This window comes from Mustela putorius, unplaced genomic scaffold (assembly GCF_011764305.1).
Source record: "Mustela putorius furo isolate JIRA1106 unplaced genomic scaffold, ASM1176430v1.1 tig00003834_pilon_pilon_pilon, whole genome shotgun sequence".
NCBI lineage: Eukaryota > Metazoa > Chordata > Mammalia > Carnivora > Mustelidae > Mustela > Mustela putorius.
The window spans coordinates 81,172,204-81,190,110 of NW_025421987.1; the positions used below are offsets into that span (position 1 = coordinate 81,172,204).

Below are 17,907 nucleotides of genomic sequence, written 5' to 3' on the forward strand. Positions count from 1 at the left end.
ATTGACTATATTATTGGTAAGGCTTCTGGTCAGCAGTAGACTATAAGTAATTAAGTTCTTGGGGAGTCAAAAGTTACATATGGATTTCTGACTGCATGGTGGGGGGTCAGTACCTCTAACCTCTGCATTGTTCAAGGGCCCACTGTACTAAATTCTAGCTAGGATTTTGGAGAAAAACAGATGACTATGGTTGAAGAGGACTTTTCTCAGAGATACAAAGTGCCACAGCAAAGTGAAAGTGTAATTTTGTAACATGCCCCAGATCCTTCTCAAAGGACACCATTGTCCTCTGTTAAAAAATTTGTCCTTGTGAGAAGGCCAGGGCGAGTGACTGGGAGTGGGTGCGTGGGTCAGCTGATGGTGTTTGCCTGTCCTTCCTCTTCAGTGCAGTCGCCGGAACTGCCAGGTATGCGTCGGGCAAAGCTTGTGATGCTTCATGAACTGTAGTCACGAATCTTACTGCCTTGTTTCATTGATCTAATCCCCTTGTGTTTCCCAGAACATCTCGCTTTGCCTCATTCCCTGAATACTTGGTAGTGCAGATAAAGAAGTTCACTTTTGGTCTTGACTGGGTTCCCAAAAAATTTGGTAGGTATCTTTTGCATGCTTTCGCTTAACACATCAAATTGGCCATTGGAAAAAAATGGCATGTGAAGGGGGCCCGTGTGATTGGCTGTCAGAAATCGTTCGATTTCATTCTTTTACCATTGTCTCCACCTTTCTCTTTCAAGTCAAGAGTATATGATATGCACTGACAATAAAAATCACCCCGTGTTCCCCACCCCTCTAAAAATGCGTTCTGGAATGGCTGGATTCTAAGAGTCAAAATGGGATCCCCACATTATCAAATCAACAATACTTTCCAAACTTTAACATGCATACAAATCACCTGGGATCTTGGCAGAATGCAGGTGCTAATTCAGCAGGTCGGGGGCGGGGGGCAGGGATTCTTTATTTCTTACAAGCTCCCCGGTGATACTGATGCTGCTGGTGCTGCTGGTCCAAAGCCCACACGTGGAGGTGCAGGTAACTGAAGATACATGCTCCTCTTATTAGCTCTCCTTGGCCTCTGAAGCAGGTGGGTGTGGCTAATGGCAGTCACTTACATCACGCAGATTTTATTAATAATGAGTACAGCCAGGTGCTTTAAATCGTCAAAAAAGGAATTTGATTTTTGGCTTCCTTTGGCTTTTTTCTTGCGAATTATAAAGGCCCTCGACCCTTGTTAGAGGTTTGAGTTTTCCAGAGGATGTACAAGAACCTTTTCACCACCATCAGGATCCAACGTCAAAGTTGTTTTTAGGCTGTCCTCCGTGCCACGGCAGGACACGTTTCTCAAGCTAGTGTACCTCGGGCTGTTTGCCAGGCTTTTAAACATTTTGTGTTTCTGAGTGCTTGAAAAACAAACTCAGGCCTTACACTGGTTAATTAAGCACTCACCGGGTCTTCTGGAGAGTGTAGGTGAAAAGAATGTGAAATCAGGCTGGTTTCCCCGGGAACCTCAGCCGCTCAGTTGTCAGGGCACTTGTTTGCCACGTGACAGGATGGAGGGTGCTGACTGCTTCTGCAGTAGACCTTTGAGTTCCTGGTGGAATGATTTTGCGGCCAGCATGCTCCGCACTCAGCCTTTCCTCTGTGGACCTAGGAAGGACCTGAGAGAAAACTGCTTTCTCCTATAGGCTTTCACCTGCTTTGGAAGCAGCATTCTTATTTTTCTCTGTCCTTGGAATTTCCGTAAAGGATAAAAACTCCAGATCAGATTTCATAGACTTGCTGAATTTAAAGGAGCCTCGAAGCCTGCTTTAATGAACCTGAATTTCTCTGTGGAGAACAGTTGTATTGATTTTGTGGGTCAGACAGTATGTTTGTTTTTGCTGCTCCCTGAGATTGAAAAAAAAAATTTTTTTTAACTAAGCTTTTTCTTCGGGTTGTTGTTTTAAAATAAGATTTACGTACCTGGCATCATAACTGGTTTTGGGGATAGTATTTTCAAGCTCTGTTTGCTAGCCTGGAAGACCTATCCCACACCAACATTTGGACCCATTTTTCATTATTATTGTATCTGAATATAACACTAAATTTCAACAGGCTCTTAGACTGTTAAATTTTGTATTTGAGTAAGTCAGCACAGTAACAACTGACCCGAGAAGTTAGAAAAAAATTCCCCAAGACTAATACACTTAAGATTGGATTTATTTCTTTAAAACTTCATTCTTTATTACCTTGGTGAGAATGATCACAGGGTCCTTCATGATCTGAGAAAAGGTGTAATCTAGGGGTTGCAAACGCCACTGCCTCATATGGCTTGGGGGATAAGGTAAATGACAGAGTACATTGGATATAAGAAACGTGTAGTCTAGCTATCTTAACCTTTCTTGGGTATTTCCACTTTGGATAAAGACGTGGCTTAGAAAGACATTTTCTTACCAGAACAATCAGAATTGCAAATATGATGTCAGGGCCATGGGGGCAATCGGGAGCAGTGGGGTCTGTGCCCTACATACAATCTTGTAGGGCACATATTGTCTGGAGTGGAAACTGAAGATCAGCCCCAGGGCAGTTGTTACCATATGAGAATATTTGTTTTTCAAAATAAGCTGGAAATATGGATCTTTAAATGAAATCTTCTGATTTTAAAATTGGAATTTGTCACCAACATTTTAGAAACATCAGACATTCTGTTTGCTACAACTGGTCTTTGGGCTCCCAGTTTGCAACCTCTGGCTTGTTCAGTGTGAAATGCTCTGTATCTTCCCCCTGCTTCTCCATTAAATGTAACTAATCTCAGTGAGTCTCCTGGTCTAGGGATTTACTCCAGGGGACTGAAAAGCATCCCTTAGCTCTGCCTAGACACATGCACATAAGAGCTAGAGGTGCTGGTTTTAGGGGGCAATTGTGGGTTTTGGGGGAGTCTGGTGAATGTAATCTCTCTCACTTTGTAGATGTTTCTATTGATATGCCAGACCTACTTGATATCAATCATCTCCGAGCCAGGGGGTTACAGCCAGGAGAAGAGGAACTTCCGGACATCAGCCCCCCTATAGTCATTCCTGATGACTCAAAAGGTACCATTGTCTGCCAGGAGGTTGCTCTCTTACCCCTCTACCCACCCCACCCCCAGTGAAGAGTCTCTTATCTTTCTCCACTCTGTTGTCCCTTGGCCATCTTCCTGTGTTGTAACCCACTGTAGACGCACAGTAGGGAGGCCTGGCTGCAACTGTAAACCTCAGGTAGACATGGGAAAATGCACAGACCCGTCGCGGGTAATTGAAACGGACCTGCAGAAATCACTGGCAGGGGTGCCTGGGTGGCTTAGTGGTTTGAGCCTCTGCCTTCAGCTCGGGTCGTGATCTCAGGGTCCTGGGATCGAGCCCCACATCGGGCTCTCTGCTCAGCGGGGAGCCTGCTTCCCCCTCTCTCTCTGCCTGCCTCTCTGCCTACTTGTGATCTCTCTCTATCAAGTAAATAAATAAAAATCTTTAAAAAAAAAAAAAAAAGAAATCACTGGCAATAGAGGGCAGCAAATCTCCAAAATAGTCTTTAGGTTATGCAGCCTTTGGCTTCCCCTCCCTTCCCCCCTCTCCTTCCCTCAAATAAATTGGCCCGTGGGGAAGAGAAGGAGCGTGTTTTCAGTATGCTCTCAATCTTGAGGAGCTGTGTCATCTTGGGAGTCCTCTGGACAACCCAAAGGGGAAATTCAGTAGTGTGTGCTGGTTTTAAACATCTTGACCCCGTTTCACCTCCCCAGCTTTGTCACTGCTTCATAGCGAGGGAGCGAGATTTTTGTTCAGAATATTTAACTTTTTAAGGAAAAAGGACAAGCAGATAATAATTGTTTCACTTTTGTGGATCCAAGGACAGTGTCAAAAAATCTTGGTTTTATTTTAGCTCAGTTACTGATGAAATCAGTTTCATTGTTTCCATTTGCTTACCTATTTACTTACTGTTCACCTTTTTAATCAGTTAATTAGGTCAGTTAAAAGTGCTAGAGCACACTGGGCCCCTCTTCCAAAGGTTTCTTATCAGTTGAGCACTGAATATTCTTGGTGACCATGTTCAGGTGCAGAAGAAGGGTAAGGTGAATCCAGGAGACTCAAGATAGGATTCGAGATTGGCACCTATGTTCCATTATTCTCGGATGCTAAGTCAGATGTTAAACTGTAGAGTACGGAGAGTAGAGAAGGGACCTGTACGTGGTACACTCTGGGTTATGTGGTAAGAGTGGTCCACTGAAGGAGGCCAGAGAGCAGAGATAAGGAGTATCAGAGGAGTACAGATGGTTTATTAGCCCTTGTTCCTGCTTTCTCTGATGTTCTTAACAGAATCCTTGGTTTGTAATTATATGGAGTCCTTAGAAATACAGGAAGATAAATTATTTAGTTTACTAAGATGATAACCAGAGCATCATGTTTTATCTGGTTGAAATGCTTGAAACCTGTTTATTTTTACTCCCTACTGTAATGATTTCATGTTGTACAGGCTGGGTGGTGTGTGTGGTGGGGTGCTGGCGGGTTGACCACAACATGGGATCCTTAGGGGTGAGGGATTAGGGATTGCCCTGCAGGGACTCTTTTTCTTTCTCTAAAACTCTTTGCTGTGCATTGATCTCATTCTCTGCCTCTCCATTAATTTCCAGATCGCCTGATGAACCAACTGATAGACCGTATGTACCTTTTGAAATTTTTCTTAGTGTCCTACACCAGTGTCATTGGTCTGACATTTATCTGTGGGAATTCAATAAAGGGGCATTGTTCTTGCCCTGTGGTTGTGCACAGCTTTTCCCCGGTGGGAGGGATTCTTTGTCTGCAAGTTCAGTTAGCAGCACACGTAAACCAGTGACATGGTGATTAGTGACTCCGTAGCTCAGGAGGAAGATCATCAGCCTGAAAGCCAACCGGCCCTGGGCTGGAAACTTGGCCCTGATGATTTATGACTACAAGCTAGAAAAATTTACTTAACTTCTCTGAGCCTTAGTCTCTGAGCCATAGCCCACTTGTATGAAGGTGGGCTCATGATGCCATTTCTTCCCACTCTGGCCAGGAGTAGGGCTCTTGATGCAGTGATGGCACAGTGGCCAGGCACTTTTTTCCATTCCTGCTGATGGACATGTAGAGATGACTCATGACTGATGGGACATGGTAGCATTAATTAATACTCTCAACGTTAGTAGTGTCATTGGATTGTGTGTTAATTTTATAGATTTTTAGTTCCTTAATCTTATAGGAGTTGATACTCTCCGTTTTCTGAAAAGAATGCAATAAACCATTTCTGATGAGTATTTAGATATAATTAGGAGGAAGGGGGAATGTTTAACACTAAATACTCCAAATTTTTCTGTCTACAAAGACCTTCCAGAGACAAACTATTGTTAGTTTACAAGTTCATGTGTTTTACATTGCAAATGACTGATCATGTGCCTTAGACCTCAACATTTCCTCTCCTTGGTCAATTATGATTTGCTCATTGCTATAAGCTGTCAGGGTTAGCGAGGGTCTTGGGAAAACCATTGCCTTTGTGAATAATTTAATTATAATAATAACAATGGTTGGTATTGCTCTGGAATGGTTACCATGAGTCATACTGTGTTTATTATTTTACAAATCCTTCCGATCCTATATAACTTTACTGTTCATACAAAATCCAGCTTCTCATTTGATTATCACAGTAAGAAGGACAGGGCAGGTAACCTTTGAAGAGTATAAAACTGAGACTCAGGAAACTTCAGAGACCCCAGAGCTGGGAGCAGAATCTGGGCCGGGAGTCAAGTGTGCTTTTCGGGCCACGTGACCTTTTCTGGAATGTGAGAGGTCTGCGGGCTGCTTTTGCTTCTGCAGAGAGCTGTTCTGTAAGGCTTTTGCCCCAGGGGAAGGGATGGGGTTTTATCACTGACTGAGCGGGAGGAGTCTGTCTCTGACCCAGAGCACTCAGCCATTCTCTAGTGTTTAGGGCTTGGCCATTGATTTCCTCCCAGATCTAAGCCTGCTGTCTTATCAGCAGCCACCTGTACTCTCAACAGGGAGAAAATAGAATTATCTGGGATTGTTTAACATTTGCACCCCACCTTTCTCAGATTTTTAAAGAATAACTGTTTTTAAAGAATAATTGTTTTCTTATTATGGGAGTAAAAAGATATTTACAAACTGTGGGTTAACCATTACGTGTCCTTTATGGTTTCATCACTCATCCATAACCATTGTTAACACTTGGTGTATATCCTTCTGCTGGCCTGTGCTTTACTTACTTTATTTTTCACAAAAATGGAATTATACATTTTCAGTCTGTTATTAGAGACCCCCATAACCATTTATTGAGCTGCACTTCCTAAATTACATTGTAGGGAACATTAGAGTCTCTCAAGATGTTGGAAGGTGTTCTGTAGAAAGAGTTTCCTAGTTTCCTTAAGTGCAGGAGTCTTTATGACAGGATTTTTAAGTCTTCACTGTGCTAATGCACATTGTAAATTTCTAAGGGGAGAGTAGAGAATGTAGATTTTAGGACTTCTTTGGCCATGGAAACCCCTTGTTTTGTGGTTCAATAATGACATCTTTCTTAGGACATCAGGCTGTCATAGAACACAACTCGGGAATCACTGCTGTCCTAAATCATTGCTTTCTTAAAATCTGGTATTGAAAAGATGTTCTCTTGTAAAAGAGAACGTTGATAAGCACATTTCTTTTTTCTTTTTAGAAAGAGAGAGTGCCGGGGGTGGGATGGTGGTGAGAAGGAGGGGGAAGAGGGAGAAGCAGAGAGAGAATTTTTTTTTTTTTAAAAGATATTTATTTTTTTAAAAAATATATTTATTTACTTATTTATTTGATAGAGTGAGAGAGCATAAGCAGACAGAATAGCAGAGGGAGAGGGAGAAGCAGGCTCCCCACTGAGCAGGAGCCCGATGCGGGGCTCGATCCCTGCACCCTGGGATCACGACCTGAGCCGAAGGCAGTCGCTTCACCAACTGAGCCACCCATGCACCCTATAGAGAGAGAATCTTAAGCAGTCTCCATGCCCAACATGGAGCCCAAGGCGCGGCTTGAGCTCACGACCCGGAGATCATGACCTGATCTGAAATCAAGAGTCGGACACTTAATCTACCCAGGCACCCTGATAAACACATTTTCAATATAGTTTTTATAGAACAGATACCTCTAATCCTCATTTCACTGCTACTACTCAGTTCTCCTAGTTGCCATCTTTGGCAGAATTTTCAGTAGATTAGAGACCTCAGGATGTAGAAAACATAAGGGATGTATTTTGTGCTCCTGTTCCCCTCCAGTTGTTGGATAATTTGAGAGCACTGTGTAGGTTTATATACATGTATATGTATACATATAAACATGCACATGTATATACACATACAAAAGTGTCTCCATAAAATGTAACAGGTGTATGTATATATACACATGTACATGTGTATTATAACTGCACATATTTCTGTGTATATCTGTGTACACATACATATATGTATATACACACATGCCTATAGGTTTTTATGTATGTTTTATACATTATGTATAGATACATGTGCTTATCTGTGTCCATGTATACACACACATACATACAGACACATACACATACGTCTTTACCAGTATCTATATGTCATTATGAGAAAAAAAAACCCTCTGTGTCTAAGCCCACATTAGGTTTATAAAGCTATCTCTCTCTCTCTTTCTTTTGAGATTTTATTTATTTATTTGGCAAACAGAGATTACAAGTAGGAAAGAGAGGCAGGCAGGGAGAGAGAGGAGGAAGCAGGCTCTCCATGGAGCAGAGAGCCCGACGTGGGGCTCAATCCCAGGACTCTGGGATCATGACCTGAGCCAAAAGCAGAGACTTTAACCCACTGAGCCACCCAGGCCCCCCTAAAGCTATCTCTTTTAATATCTTAAATGTATACCATTACAGAACATATTGTGTCCTTCCATACTTAGCATTTGGGCTCTCCATTTCCCAGAGCTGATTACTTCCTTTGATTGCTGATATACTTAAAGACCTGGCATAACTTCCTACGAGATTTAAAGCTTTTCTTTTCAGTTTTCAGTGATAGGAGAGATGGCTGTAGGAGAAGTCTTGAGAAGGATCTGAGAGACTGCAGTGGTTCTGGGAATACACCCAATCTCCCATATGAAATTAAGGAATTGTTTTTCTTTCTTTTTTTTTTTTTTTAAGGAATTGTTTTTCAGTGTTTGGATTGTCTAGGTGGTTATTGTGGTTCCTATTTAGGTCAAAGGCATTTAAGCTCAAATGGTATAATATTTAGATGAACTCAAACAAAGCAGAGGTAAAACACCATTTATACACCAAACAGAAGAGCATTTTCTTTGGATAGCATGTGCTGGTAGATGAGGAGAAGCTAGGGTGAGGAGAAAGAGAGTTTACGTTTTTACACCAGAGTGTTCTGTTGTGCTCCGTAGCCTCGGACATTGATGAGTCATCAGTGATGCAGCTGGCTGAGATGGGCTTCCCTCTAGAAGCATGTCGGAAGGCTGTGTACTTTACTGGAAATATGGGAGCCGAAGTGGCCTTCAACTGGATCATTGTTCACATGGAAGAGCCAGGTGAGTGGTTGGAAGAGGGGATAGCTTTGGAATCTGATGGGGTTGTCAGTGATGCTAAGTCTTGGTCCTTCGGTGTCCTCTGAATGGGTCCCAGAAAATGACACTTAACTCATAATTTAGCTTCTTAGCTCGCTTTCTTTTGTCCCTCATAATTTATACTCTCAGCTCACTTTCTCTGCTGCAATGAGGGGCACTTTGCTTGTGGAGCAAAGTCACAATGTTCGTCTTTACTCTTAAAAAAATATATATTCTGGAGGGCACGTATTACATGGAGCACTGGGTGTGGTGCATAAACAATGAATTTTGGAACACTGAAAAAAATAAAATAAAATAAAATAAAAAAAATAATAAAAATCTTATTGCATCCTCAAAAAAAAAATTATTAGCTTTCTTGAAATGTAACTCACCCTTTTAAAGCAAGCAATGACCACCAGAAAGATGTAGGATATACCAGCATATGTCAGAGTTGTTGCTAGCTCAGTCCCAGACCACCACAGTAAAGTGAGTATCATGATAAAGTGAATCCAATGAATATTTTGGTTTCCAGTGCATAGAAGAGTGATGTTTATACCATACTGTAGCCTATTAAGTGTACAGTAGCAATATGTCTAAAAATGTACATACCTTAATTGAAAAATACTTTGTTTTTGCTGCATCGACTGATTCTTCCTTTCATAAATGGTTGCTGTGTAACACGTGATGTTATTTGATGGAGTTTCTCTTACAGTAGAACTTCTTTGAAAATTGGAGTCAATCCTCTCAAACCCTGCTGCTGTTTTGTCAACCAAGTTTATGTCATATTTTAGGTCTTCTGTTGTCATTTCAACAGTCTTCAGAGCATCTTCACCAGGAGTGGGATCTATTTCAAGAAACCGCTTGCTTTCTTTACTCATCCATAAGCAGCAAATGCTCATCTGTTAAAATTTTATCATGAGATCGCAGCAACTCAGTCCCGCCTTCAGGCTCCTCTTCTAATTCTAGTTCTCTTGCTCTTTCCACCACGTCTGCAGCGACTTCCTCCACTGAAGTCTTGAATGCCTCTAAGTCACCCACGAAGGGTGGCATTTTCTTCCAAACTGCTGTTAACGTTGATATTTTGAGCTCTTTCCTATGTATCACAAGTGTTCTTAATGGCATCTAGATTGGTGGATTCTTTCCAGAAGGCTTTCAGTTTACTCTGCCGTATCCATCGAAGGAATCTGTGGCAGCTACAGCCTTACAAAATGTATTTCTTGAATAGTAAGACTTGAAAGTTGAAATCACTCCTGGATCCATGGGCTGAAGAATGGATGTTGTGATAGTATTCATGAAAACAACATCAATCTCACTGTTTGTCTGCGTCAGAGATCTTGGGTCACTAGGTGCATTGTCAGTGAGCAGTCTTATTTTGAAAGAAAGTTTTTTTTTTTCCCCTGCGCAGTAGATCTCAACAGTGGCTTAAAATATTCAGTAAACCGTGTTATAAACAGATGTGCTGCCATCCAGGCTTTGTTCCATTTCTAGAGCAGAGGCAGAATGGATTTAGCATAATTCTTAAGAGTCCTAGGATTTGTGAAATGGTCTATGAGCACTGGCTTCAACTTAATGTCACCAGCTGCATTGTCCCCTAACAAGAGAGTCCAGCAATCCTTTTACACTTTGAAGCCAGGCATTGACTTCTCCTTTCTAGCTATGAAAGCCCTAGATGGCATCTTCTGCCAATAGATGGCTGGTAACTTGCTACTTCACCTTGTTCATTTATGTTATGGAGATGGCTTCTTTCCTTCAACTTTGTGAACCAGCCTCTGCTAGCTTCATTCTTTCCTGCTGCAGCTTCCTTCCCAGCCTTCGTAGACTGAAGACAGGGAGGGCTTTACTCTAGACTAGGTTTTGGTTTCAAGGGGATATTGTGGCTGGTTTGGTCTTCTGTCTAAACCTCTAAAACCTTCTCCATCAGCAATGAAGCTGCTCTGCTCTGTATCATTGGTGTGTTCACCAGAGGAGCACTTCTCATTTCCTTCAAGAATTCTCCCTTTGCCTTTACAATTTGACTCTTTGGTGTAAAGAGGCCTAGCTTTTGGATTATCTCATTTTCAATATCCCCTCCTCTCTAAGATTAGTCACATTAGCATTTGAGTTAAAGTGAAAGATGTGTGATTCTTTCTTTTGCTTGAACATTTAGAAGCCGTTGTATGGTTAGTAACTGGCCTAATTTCAATATTGTGTCTCAGGAATAAGGGGGCCTAAAAAGAGGGAGACTGGAAAATGGCTGGTCAGTGCAGCAGTCAAAAGATACACAACGTATGGATTAAGTTTTCTGTTTTATATGGGTGCAGTTTGTGGTGCCCCTAAACAATTACAATAGTAACATCGAAGATCACTATCACAGATCGCATCATATACTAATAAAGAAAAAGTTTGAAATACTGTGAGAATTACCAAAATGTGACTCAGGATCATGCAGTTAGTGAACGTTGTTGGAAAAATGGCACCAGTAGGCTGGCTCAACACAGAGTCGCCACTAACCTATTTGTAAAAAGTGCATTATCTGCAAAGTGAAATCAGGTGAAGTGCAATAAATTGAGGTCTGCCCATACTACTAGCTAATAAATGATAAGGACTTGAAATAGAAAAATGTACATGAAGGAATGGGGCTGTTTAGTAAGATTTTGCCTCTGTCTACTTTATTAAGGTTTAGTTTACCATAGACCATATATAATTCACCCATTTGAAGTGTACATTTCTGTGCTTTTTAGTAAGTTATCAGAGTTGTGCAACTATTAGAGTTGTACAAGGGTATTTTGCTGTAGGGACACACAAGCTATTTATCTTTTCATCTGTTGGTAGACATTTGGGCTATTTCCAGTTTTTGACTACTGTGAATACTGTAGCTATAAACATTTGAATACACATTTTTGTGTGAACATGTTTTAATTTCTCTTGAGTGGAGTTGCCATGTCATACAGTAATTCTGTGTTTGCCTTTTTGAGGAACTGCCAAAGTGGTTTTCACTTGGCTATACCGTTTTAATTTCTGCCACAAAGGGTGAGCATTCCAGTTTCTCCACATCCTCTCCAACCCTTGTTACTGATGTTTTTATTATAGCCATTTCAGTGGATGGGAACACGGTAGCTCACGGTGGTTTTTATTTGCATTTCCCTGATGACTAATGATGTGTAGAGCATCTTTCCCTGTGTTTGTGGGTAATTTATGTATCTTTGGAGAAATGTCTATTCAAACTGTTTGCCCATTTTCAAGGAGGTTGTCTTTATATTTTTGAGTGGTTCTTTTCATATTTTGAATACAAGCACCTTTCCAGATATATGACGTGCAAATATGTTCTCTCATTCTGTCAGTGTTTTCACTTTCTTGATGGCATTTTTTGAAGCACAAAAACTTTTAATTTTGATAAAGTCAAATTTATCTATTTTTCTTTTGTCACTTGTGCTTTTGGTATCATTTCTGAGAAATGTTGCTAACTCAAGGTCTCTTCCATTGAGCTTACGGAGCTGTTTTGAGTTAATTTTTGAATATCGCCTGAGATGGGCATCCAGCTTCATTCTCTTGCATGTGGACATGCACTTGTTCCAGCACCATCTGTCGAAAAGACTGTCCCGTCCCCATTGGAATGGTCTCGGTACCCTTGTCAAAACTCAATTGACCATAAATCTGTGGGTTTATTTTTGGACTCTCTGAATTCTATTCACTTGATCTATAGATTTATCCTTATGTCAGTACCAACTCTCTTAATTATTATAACTTTTTAGGTATTTTTCCTTCTTAGCTGGTGTTATTTCCTTTTTTTAAATTAAACATTTTAAAAATTTAAATTCAATTAATTCAATTAATTAAAATTAATTTTTAAAATTTAAATTCAATATTATATTATTGGTTTCAGAGGAACAAGTCTTTGATTCACCATTCTTATATAAAACCCAGTGCTCATTACTTAACATGCCCTCCTTAATGTCCGTCACCCAGTTACCCTATCCTTCTACCCACCCTCCCCTCCAGCAACCCTCAATTTGTTTCCTATGATTAAGAGTCTCTTATGGTTTGTCACCTTCTCTGGTTACATCTTATTCTACTTTTCCTTTCTTCCTCTATGATCTTCAGTTTTATTTCTTAAATTCCACATATGAGTGAAATCATATGATAACTGTCTTTCTCTGATTAACTTCTTTCACTTAGCATAACACTCTCTAGTTCCACCCACGTTGCTGCAAAAGTATTGTTTATTTTAAGACTAAAAAAAGAAAAAGGTCTGAGTGTGACTCTCTTCCCCAGATTTTGCCGAACCACTGACCATGCCTGGTTATGGAGGAGCAGCTTCTGCTGGAGCCTCTGTTTTTGGTGCTACTGGATTGGATAACCAGCCTCCAGAGGAAATTGTCGCTATCATTACCTCCATGGGATTCCATCGAAATCAGGCTGTTCAGGCGCTGCGAGCCACAGTAAGCACCCGAGGTTGTGCGAATACCCTCCTCTTATTAGAGGCAGTGTGTCTTTCTGTCAGCACCAGTGGAGACTTTCCAGTGTCCTTTGATCATTTTGAATTATGTTTGTCTCACTCTGTACCCCACCATGGCCCACAGAGATTTATTTGCTTATATTCTACGTACAGCTAAAATAAATGATTGGGGGAAATGATACAGTTTAAGAATAAGGAGTAAAAAACAAAACAAAACAAAACAAAACAAAACACACACACAAAAAACCCAGGGAGCCAGCTGGGACAGATGAAAGCAACCAAAAGACCAAAACTGAAAGAAACTCCGTATCATCTGAGTGTTTATTATTAGCAAGGCTCCAAGATTTGACTTGGAGCTTCCTTGTGGCCTTGGAGCACAGAGAGATGCATGAGAGTCCATATTCAATAAGGCAGTTCTTTGGGACAAATTTTGCTTTTCTGATACCAAGACCTTAAAGAAGTGTCTCTCAGAAGTCCTCATAGAGAAGACTAAAGGCTCCTGGGAATTCTCCACTTCTGTGTCTGTGGAGGGAGAAGATTCTTCTGGTATTCATGTACTTCCTGATGTTGTCAGGAGAGAAGGGACCATGAAACTAGATGGTGGGTGGAAATCTTCCCTTCTCAAGGTAGATATTTGTTTAATATTGAAAGGAAGTTCTTGTTTTTGTTTTTTTGTTTGTTTGTTTTTTTTTTTTTTTTTTTAACCCATCCTTAATTGCCACACTGTGTATAGTTTTGAGGGGTTGTCTGCTACTAATTCCTGCTTACCTGTCCTGACCGGTTGCCTGCAAGGGTCCATTGTCATAGTGGCTCTCAACTGACTCCAGGAGTGTGGCTGGAACAATCTGTTTCCCTTTAATGCGCTTGAAATATCTCAAGCAGAGTTAGTTTCATTCAGGGTACTTGCTTTGCCCCACTTATTTTTCTTGACTGACTGTTTCATTGGCGATTCTGATGATGTCTAAGCAAATTCTTTAACCTGCCCGTGATATCACAAACAGGGGAAGATGGCAATGTTTTTATGGACGATTGGTTTGAACTGCAGAGTTGAGTTTGAAACAATGTACCTAACTAAGCAGTATTGTCATCATTAATCAAGATGCTAATCTTATCTCTACTGCAATTCAACAACTCTGCTTGGAAGAGGAGGGAGAGGAGGCACTAACACGGCCCTCGTGCTGGGCCCCCTCTGTCTGGCATCATTCTCTGCAGAAAACACAGTTGATAGGGAATGTAGTGTGTGCAGTTGGCGGGGCCAAGAAAGAGCTGGGCTCCAACAAATGGCAGACTCTCTGGTGTTCTGTACCCCATCATTAGCATCAGCCTGCAGAAATGCTGAGCTAAGATGGATACGGACTTTGGAACGCTGGTCTGCTGCTCAGATCTGTTTCCCAGTGAATCTAATTACAGACCTCAGTCGGGAGACTTGGAGAATGCCAGCTGAATGTGCGTTTCATATGCAGGGTCAGAGCTTTGCTCTCAGAGGCACTTAGGACTAATGAATTCAGACCTCCTGTCTTATCTGCTTGACATCCTGGTTCAAGTGGTCAGGATATAATGAGGCCCTGGGGCTGCATACATTGTAAAAATGTTTTATTTTATTAGAATAATAACCTGGAAAGAGCACTGGATTGGATCTTTAGTCACCCTGAGTTTGAGGAGGACAGTGACTTTGTGATCGAGATGGAGAATAACGCCAATGCAAACATTATTTCTGAGGCCAAGCCTGAAGGACCTAGAGTCAAAGATGGATCTGGAAGTAAGTTCTTGCCTTAGAGATTATCTGAGCAGTCATGACCATGCATTTGGTTCTCGCCCTTCCCTACCCCTACTCATATTAAAACCTTCACTGTCATTCAAAAGTTAACCCAGATCCTACCTTCTCATAAATGGTGCATTTTGCCACTTTGCATGGCCATGGTGATCTGAAAAAGTCTGGGACAAATTCAGAGTCATGTCCCCTAGAAGTGTGTGTGTTTACGTTTTGTGCCTGCTGTCACTTTGCCATTCATTTTAGATGTTTTTTTTTTTTCATGGACCATGAAAGTTTTTGTCCAAAAGAGAACATTTACTTTCATGGTAGTATTTTTTTGGAATGACCGAAAAACAATCTTATATCCTTGACCCTGTCATTGACCATACCAACTGCTGATAATTTTCTGAAGGACCAATCAGGAGGGTGGAAGAGATGCCATTGGCCAGTCATCCACCTTTTTTTTTTTAAGTTTTTTTTTTTTTTTTTAAGTAATCTCTACACCCAATATGGGGCTCGAACTCACAACTCCAAGATCAAGGGTCTCACAGCACTATGCCTTTTAAAAGGAAACACATATGTGTCATTATGCACCAGGCACTGGTTCTAAGAACTTCACATATGACCTCTCATTTAATCTTTAACATATCTGTTTTATGTGTGAGAAAACAGAGGCAGAGAAAAGCTAATTACCTTGCCCAAGATCACATAGCTCTTACGAGTCGGAGCCAAAATTCAAATCTAGAATCCCATGTTCTTCACCGTTGTGATGCCCTGCTTTTTGGGCTGTGATCACCTCTGGAAAGTGTGTAGGCTTGTTAGCTGGCATTTGTTACCTTCTGAAGGCAGATGGCAGCATCTCTCATCTCTCAGTGTTATTTCTTCTGTATCCCCCTACCTCTAGCTCAGACACCTGGAACTAGAGCCATACCACCAGCCTCGTCAGGGCACTAACCCCCTTCTTCCTACTTCTAGGCCTGTGCTTGGGTTAATTCTTGATTGTGAAATGCCCTTCTCTCCCATCATGGCACACTAAAATCCTTACCATTATTCACAGCTGGGCCACAGATTCCATTCCATGGGATTGCTTTCCCAGGACCTTCAGAATTAGTTCTTCCTTATCTTGGGCTAGTAATAATTACACCAACATTCACAATACTTCCATTTGTGCCACGTTTAATCCTCACAATAATCCTATGAGGTAGATATCATTATTATCTCCCTTTTATAGGTGAAGAAACTGAGGTAGAAGAGAAGGTTAAGTTTGTTAAGGTCATTTAGTTAGCTAGTGATGGGTAGAATCAGAATTCCAACCCAGGTTGTTGGCCTCCAGAGCATGTGCCCTAAGCCCCATGACATAGTGTTTATTCTTCTGTTATTAGAAGTATGAAATTCAGGGGCACCTGGGTGGCTCAGTCAGTTAAGCATCCCACTCTTAATTTCAGCTCAGGTCATGATCTCAGGGTTGTGAGATTGAGCCCTGTGCTGGGCTTTGCACTCAGCAGGGAGTCTGCTTGAGATTCACTCTCTCCTTCTGCCTCTTCTGTGCTTGTGCTTTTTCTCTCAATAAACAAATAAATCTTAAAAAAGAAAAAGCATCAAATTCATCTGGTGATAAAATTATTTATATAAATATTTGTGTTTCCTATTTGGGAGCTTGTAGAGGGCAGATGCTATTTTACTTTCATAAAGCTCATGGTGTCTAGCACATAGAAAGTACCAAGTAAAAAATTATTGGATTTAATTAAATTCACATTTATAGGGGTGCTTGGGAGTGCGGTTGGTTGGGCATCTCTTGATTTCAGCTCTGGGCATGATCTGAAGGTCATGAGATCAAGCCCCATGTCAGGCTCTGTGCTGGGCATGGACCCTGCTTGAGATTCTCTCTCTCACCATCTGCCCCTCCCCCATCGCACTCTCTTTCTAAAAAAAAAAAAAAAAATTATTTTTTTAATTTTACATTAGCAGCATTTGTTCCAGTAATCAGATAGCTGTGGGCTCTCATTAATGGCCTACGCATTAGTCATTTAACCAGATCTAAAATGTATGTATTGGGGCGCCTGGGTGGCTCAGTGGGTTAAGCCGCTGCCTTCGGCTCGGGTCATGGTCTCGGGGTCCTGGGATCGAGTCCCGCATCGGGCTCTCTGCTCGGCGGGGAGTCTGCTTCCTCCTCTTCTCTCTCTCTGCCTGCCTCTCTGCCTACTTGTGATCTCTCTCTGTCAAATAAATAAATAAAATCTTTAAAAAAAAAAAAAAATAAAATGTATGTATTGATCTGCCACTAGACATAGAGGGTGCGAGGGAGATTTTCTTTTATATAAAACAGGAATTTCTTTACTGAAACTCTCATAATCCCGACTAGGTAAAAAAAAAGATGAGATATAGTTCTCCCAACTTCCATATTCATCTAACGGGCCTTGTATTACTTTTTGGAAATCAGTGCCTTGCCTAAAATTCTAAAAGCCATAATGGATGGTATTCGATTATTCATGAGTGGGTTTTATTACGTGTTACATGTCTTGGTTCACGGCTTCCTTGATTTTCTGTAATGGACTTTTCTTTGGGGATGGTGAGTCCTCCTCACAGAAGGAATAAACCACACAATGGGGGTCACTGTAAAGCTGCCAAGATACATGGCTATAGAAAGAGGGTGAGTCTGATCATTAGGTTTTCCTGTTTTCTGATGGAACGTGGAGGGACCAGCCACTCTCTTGAAGATGGTCATAATGATATGAAACAGCCACATCATCCCCTTGGGCTTGCTGAACTCAGAGTGATCTTCTGGTACTCCTGGCCCTGCTGGTTTTTGAGTTGAACCCTTGAATGGGATGTCACGATGATGCTTTCAAGCACCCTTTAACTTAAAGGCACTACGGGCCAAGCTCAGTGGTCTCCCTCTTCATGTCCCCCACATTTAGGGTGAGGGTAGAGAAGGAGACAGAGATGTCCTGTGAGACATCAAGTACAGGATATACTGAAGCTAAAAGCAGTGGTAGGTGAAAATTTTAATTACCAAAATCCAAAAGAGCCTGACTCATCAAATGCATTTTGTATCTGATTTTTAAGAGGAATGGATGTTTTTAAAGTAGCCTTTCCAGCACTGTGTCTTGCGCACCAGAGGTAATCAGAGAATTAATGATTAAATGAAG

General features: G+C 41.3%; 1 protein-coding gene across 1 annotated transcript in view; it reads left to right on the plus strand.

Moving 5' to 3' along the window:
• The window catches only part of USP13 (ubiquitin specific peptidase 13), a 112,766-nt gene that overhangs the window by 77,532 nt on the left and 17,327 nt on the right, over positions 1-17,907 (plus strand). The window contains exons 14-19 of the mRNA XM_004756638.2: positions 500-588; positions 2,943-3,065; positions 4,637-4,663; positions 8,412-8,555; positions 12,822-12,988; positions 14,611-14,764. Of these exons, the coding sequence (XP_004756695.1) occupies positions 500-588; positions 2,943-3,065; positions 4,637-4,663; positions 8,412-8,555; positions 12,822-12,988; positions 14,611-14,764 (704 nt within the window). The remainder of the gene's footprint in view (positions 1-499; positions 589-2,942; positions 3,066-4,636; positions 4,664-8,411; positions 8,556-12,821; positions 12,989-14,610; positions 14,765-17,907) is intronic.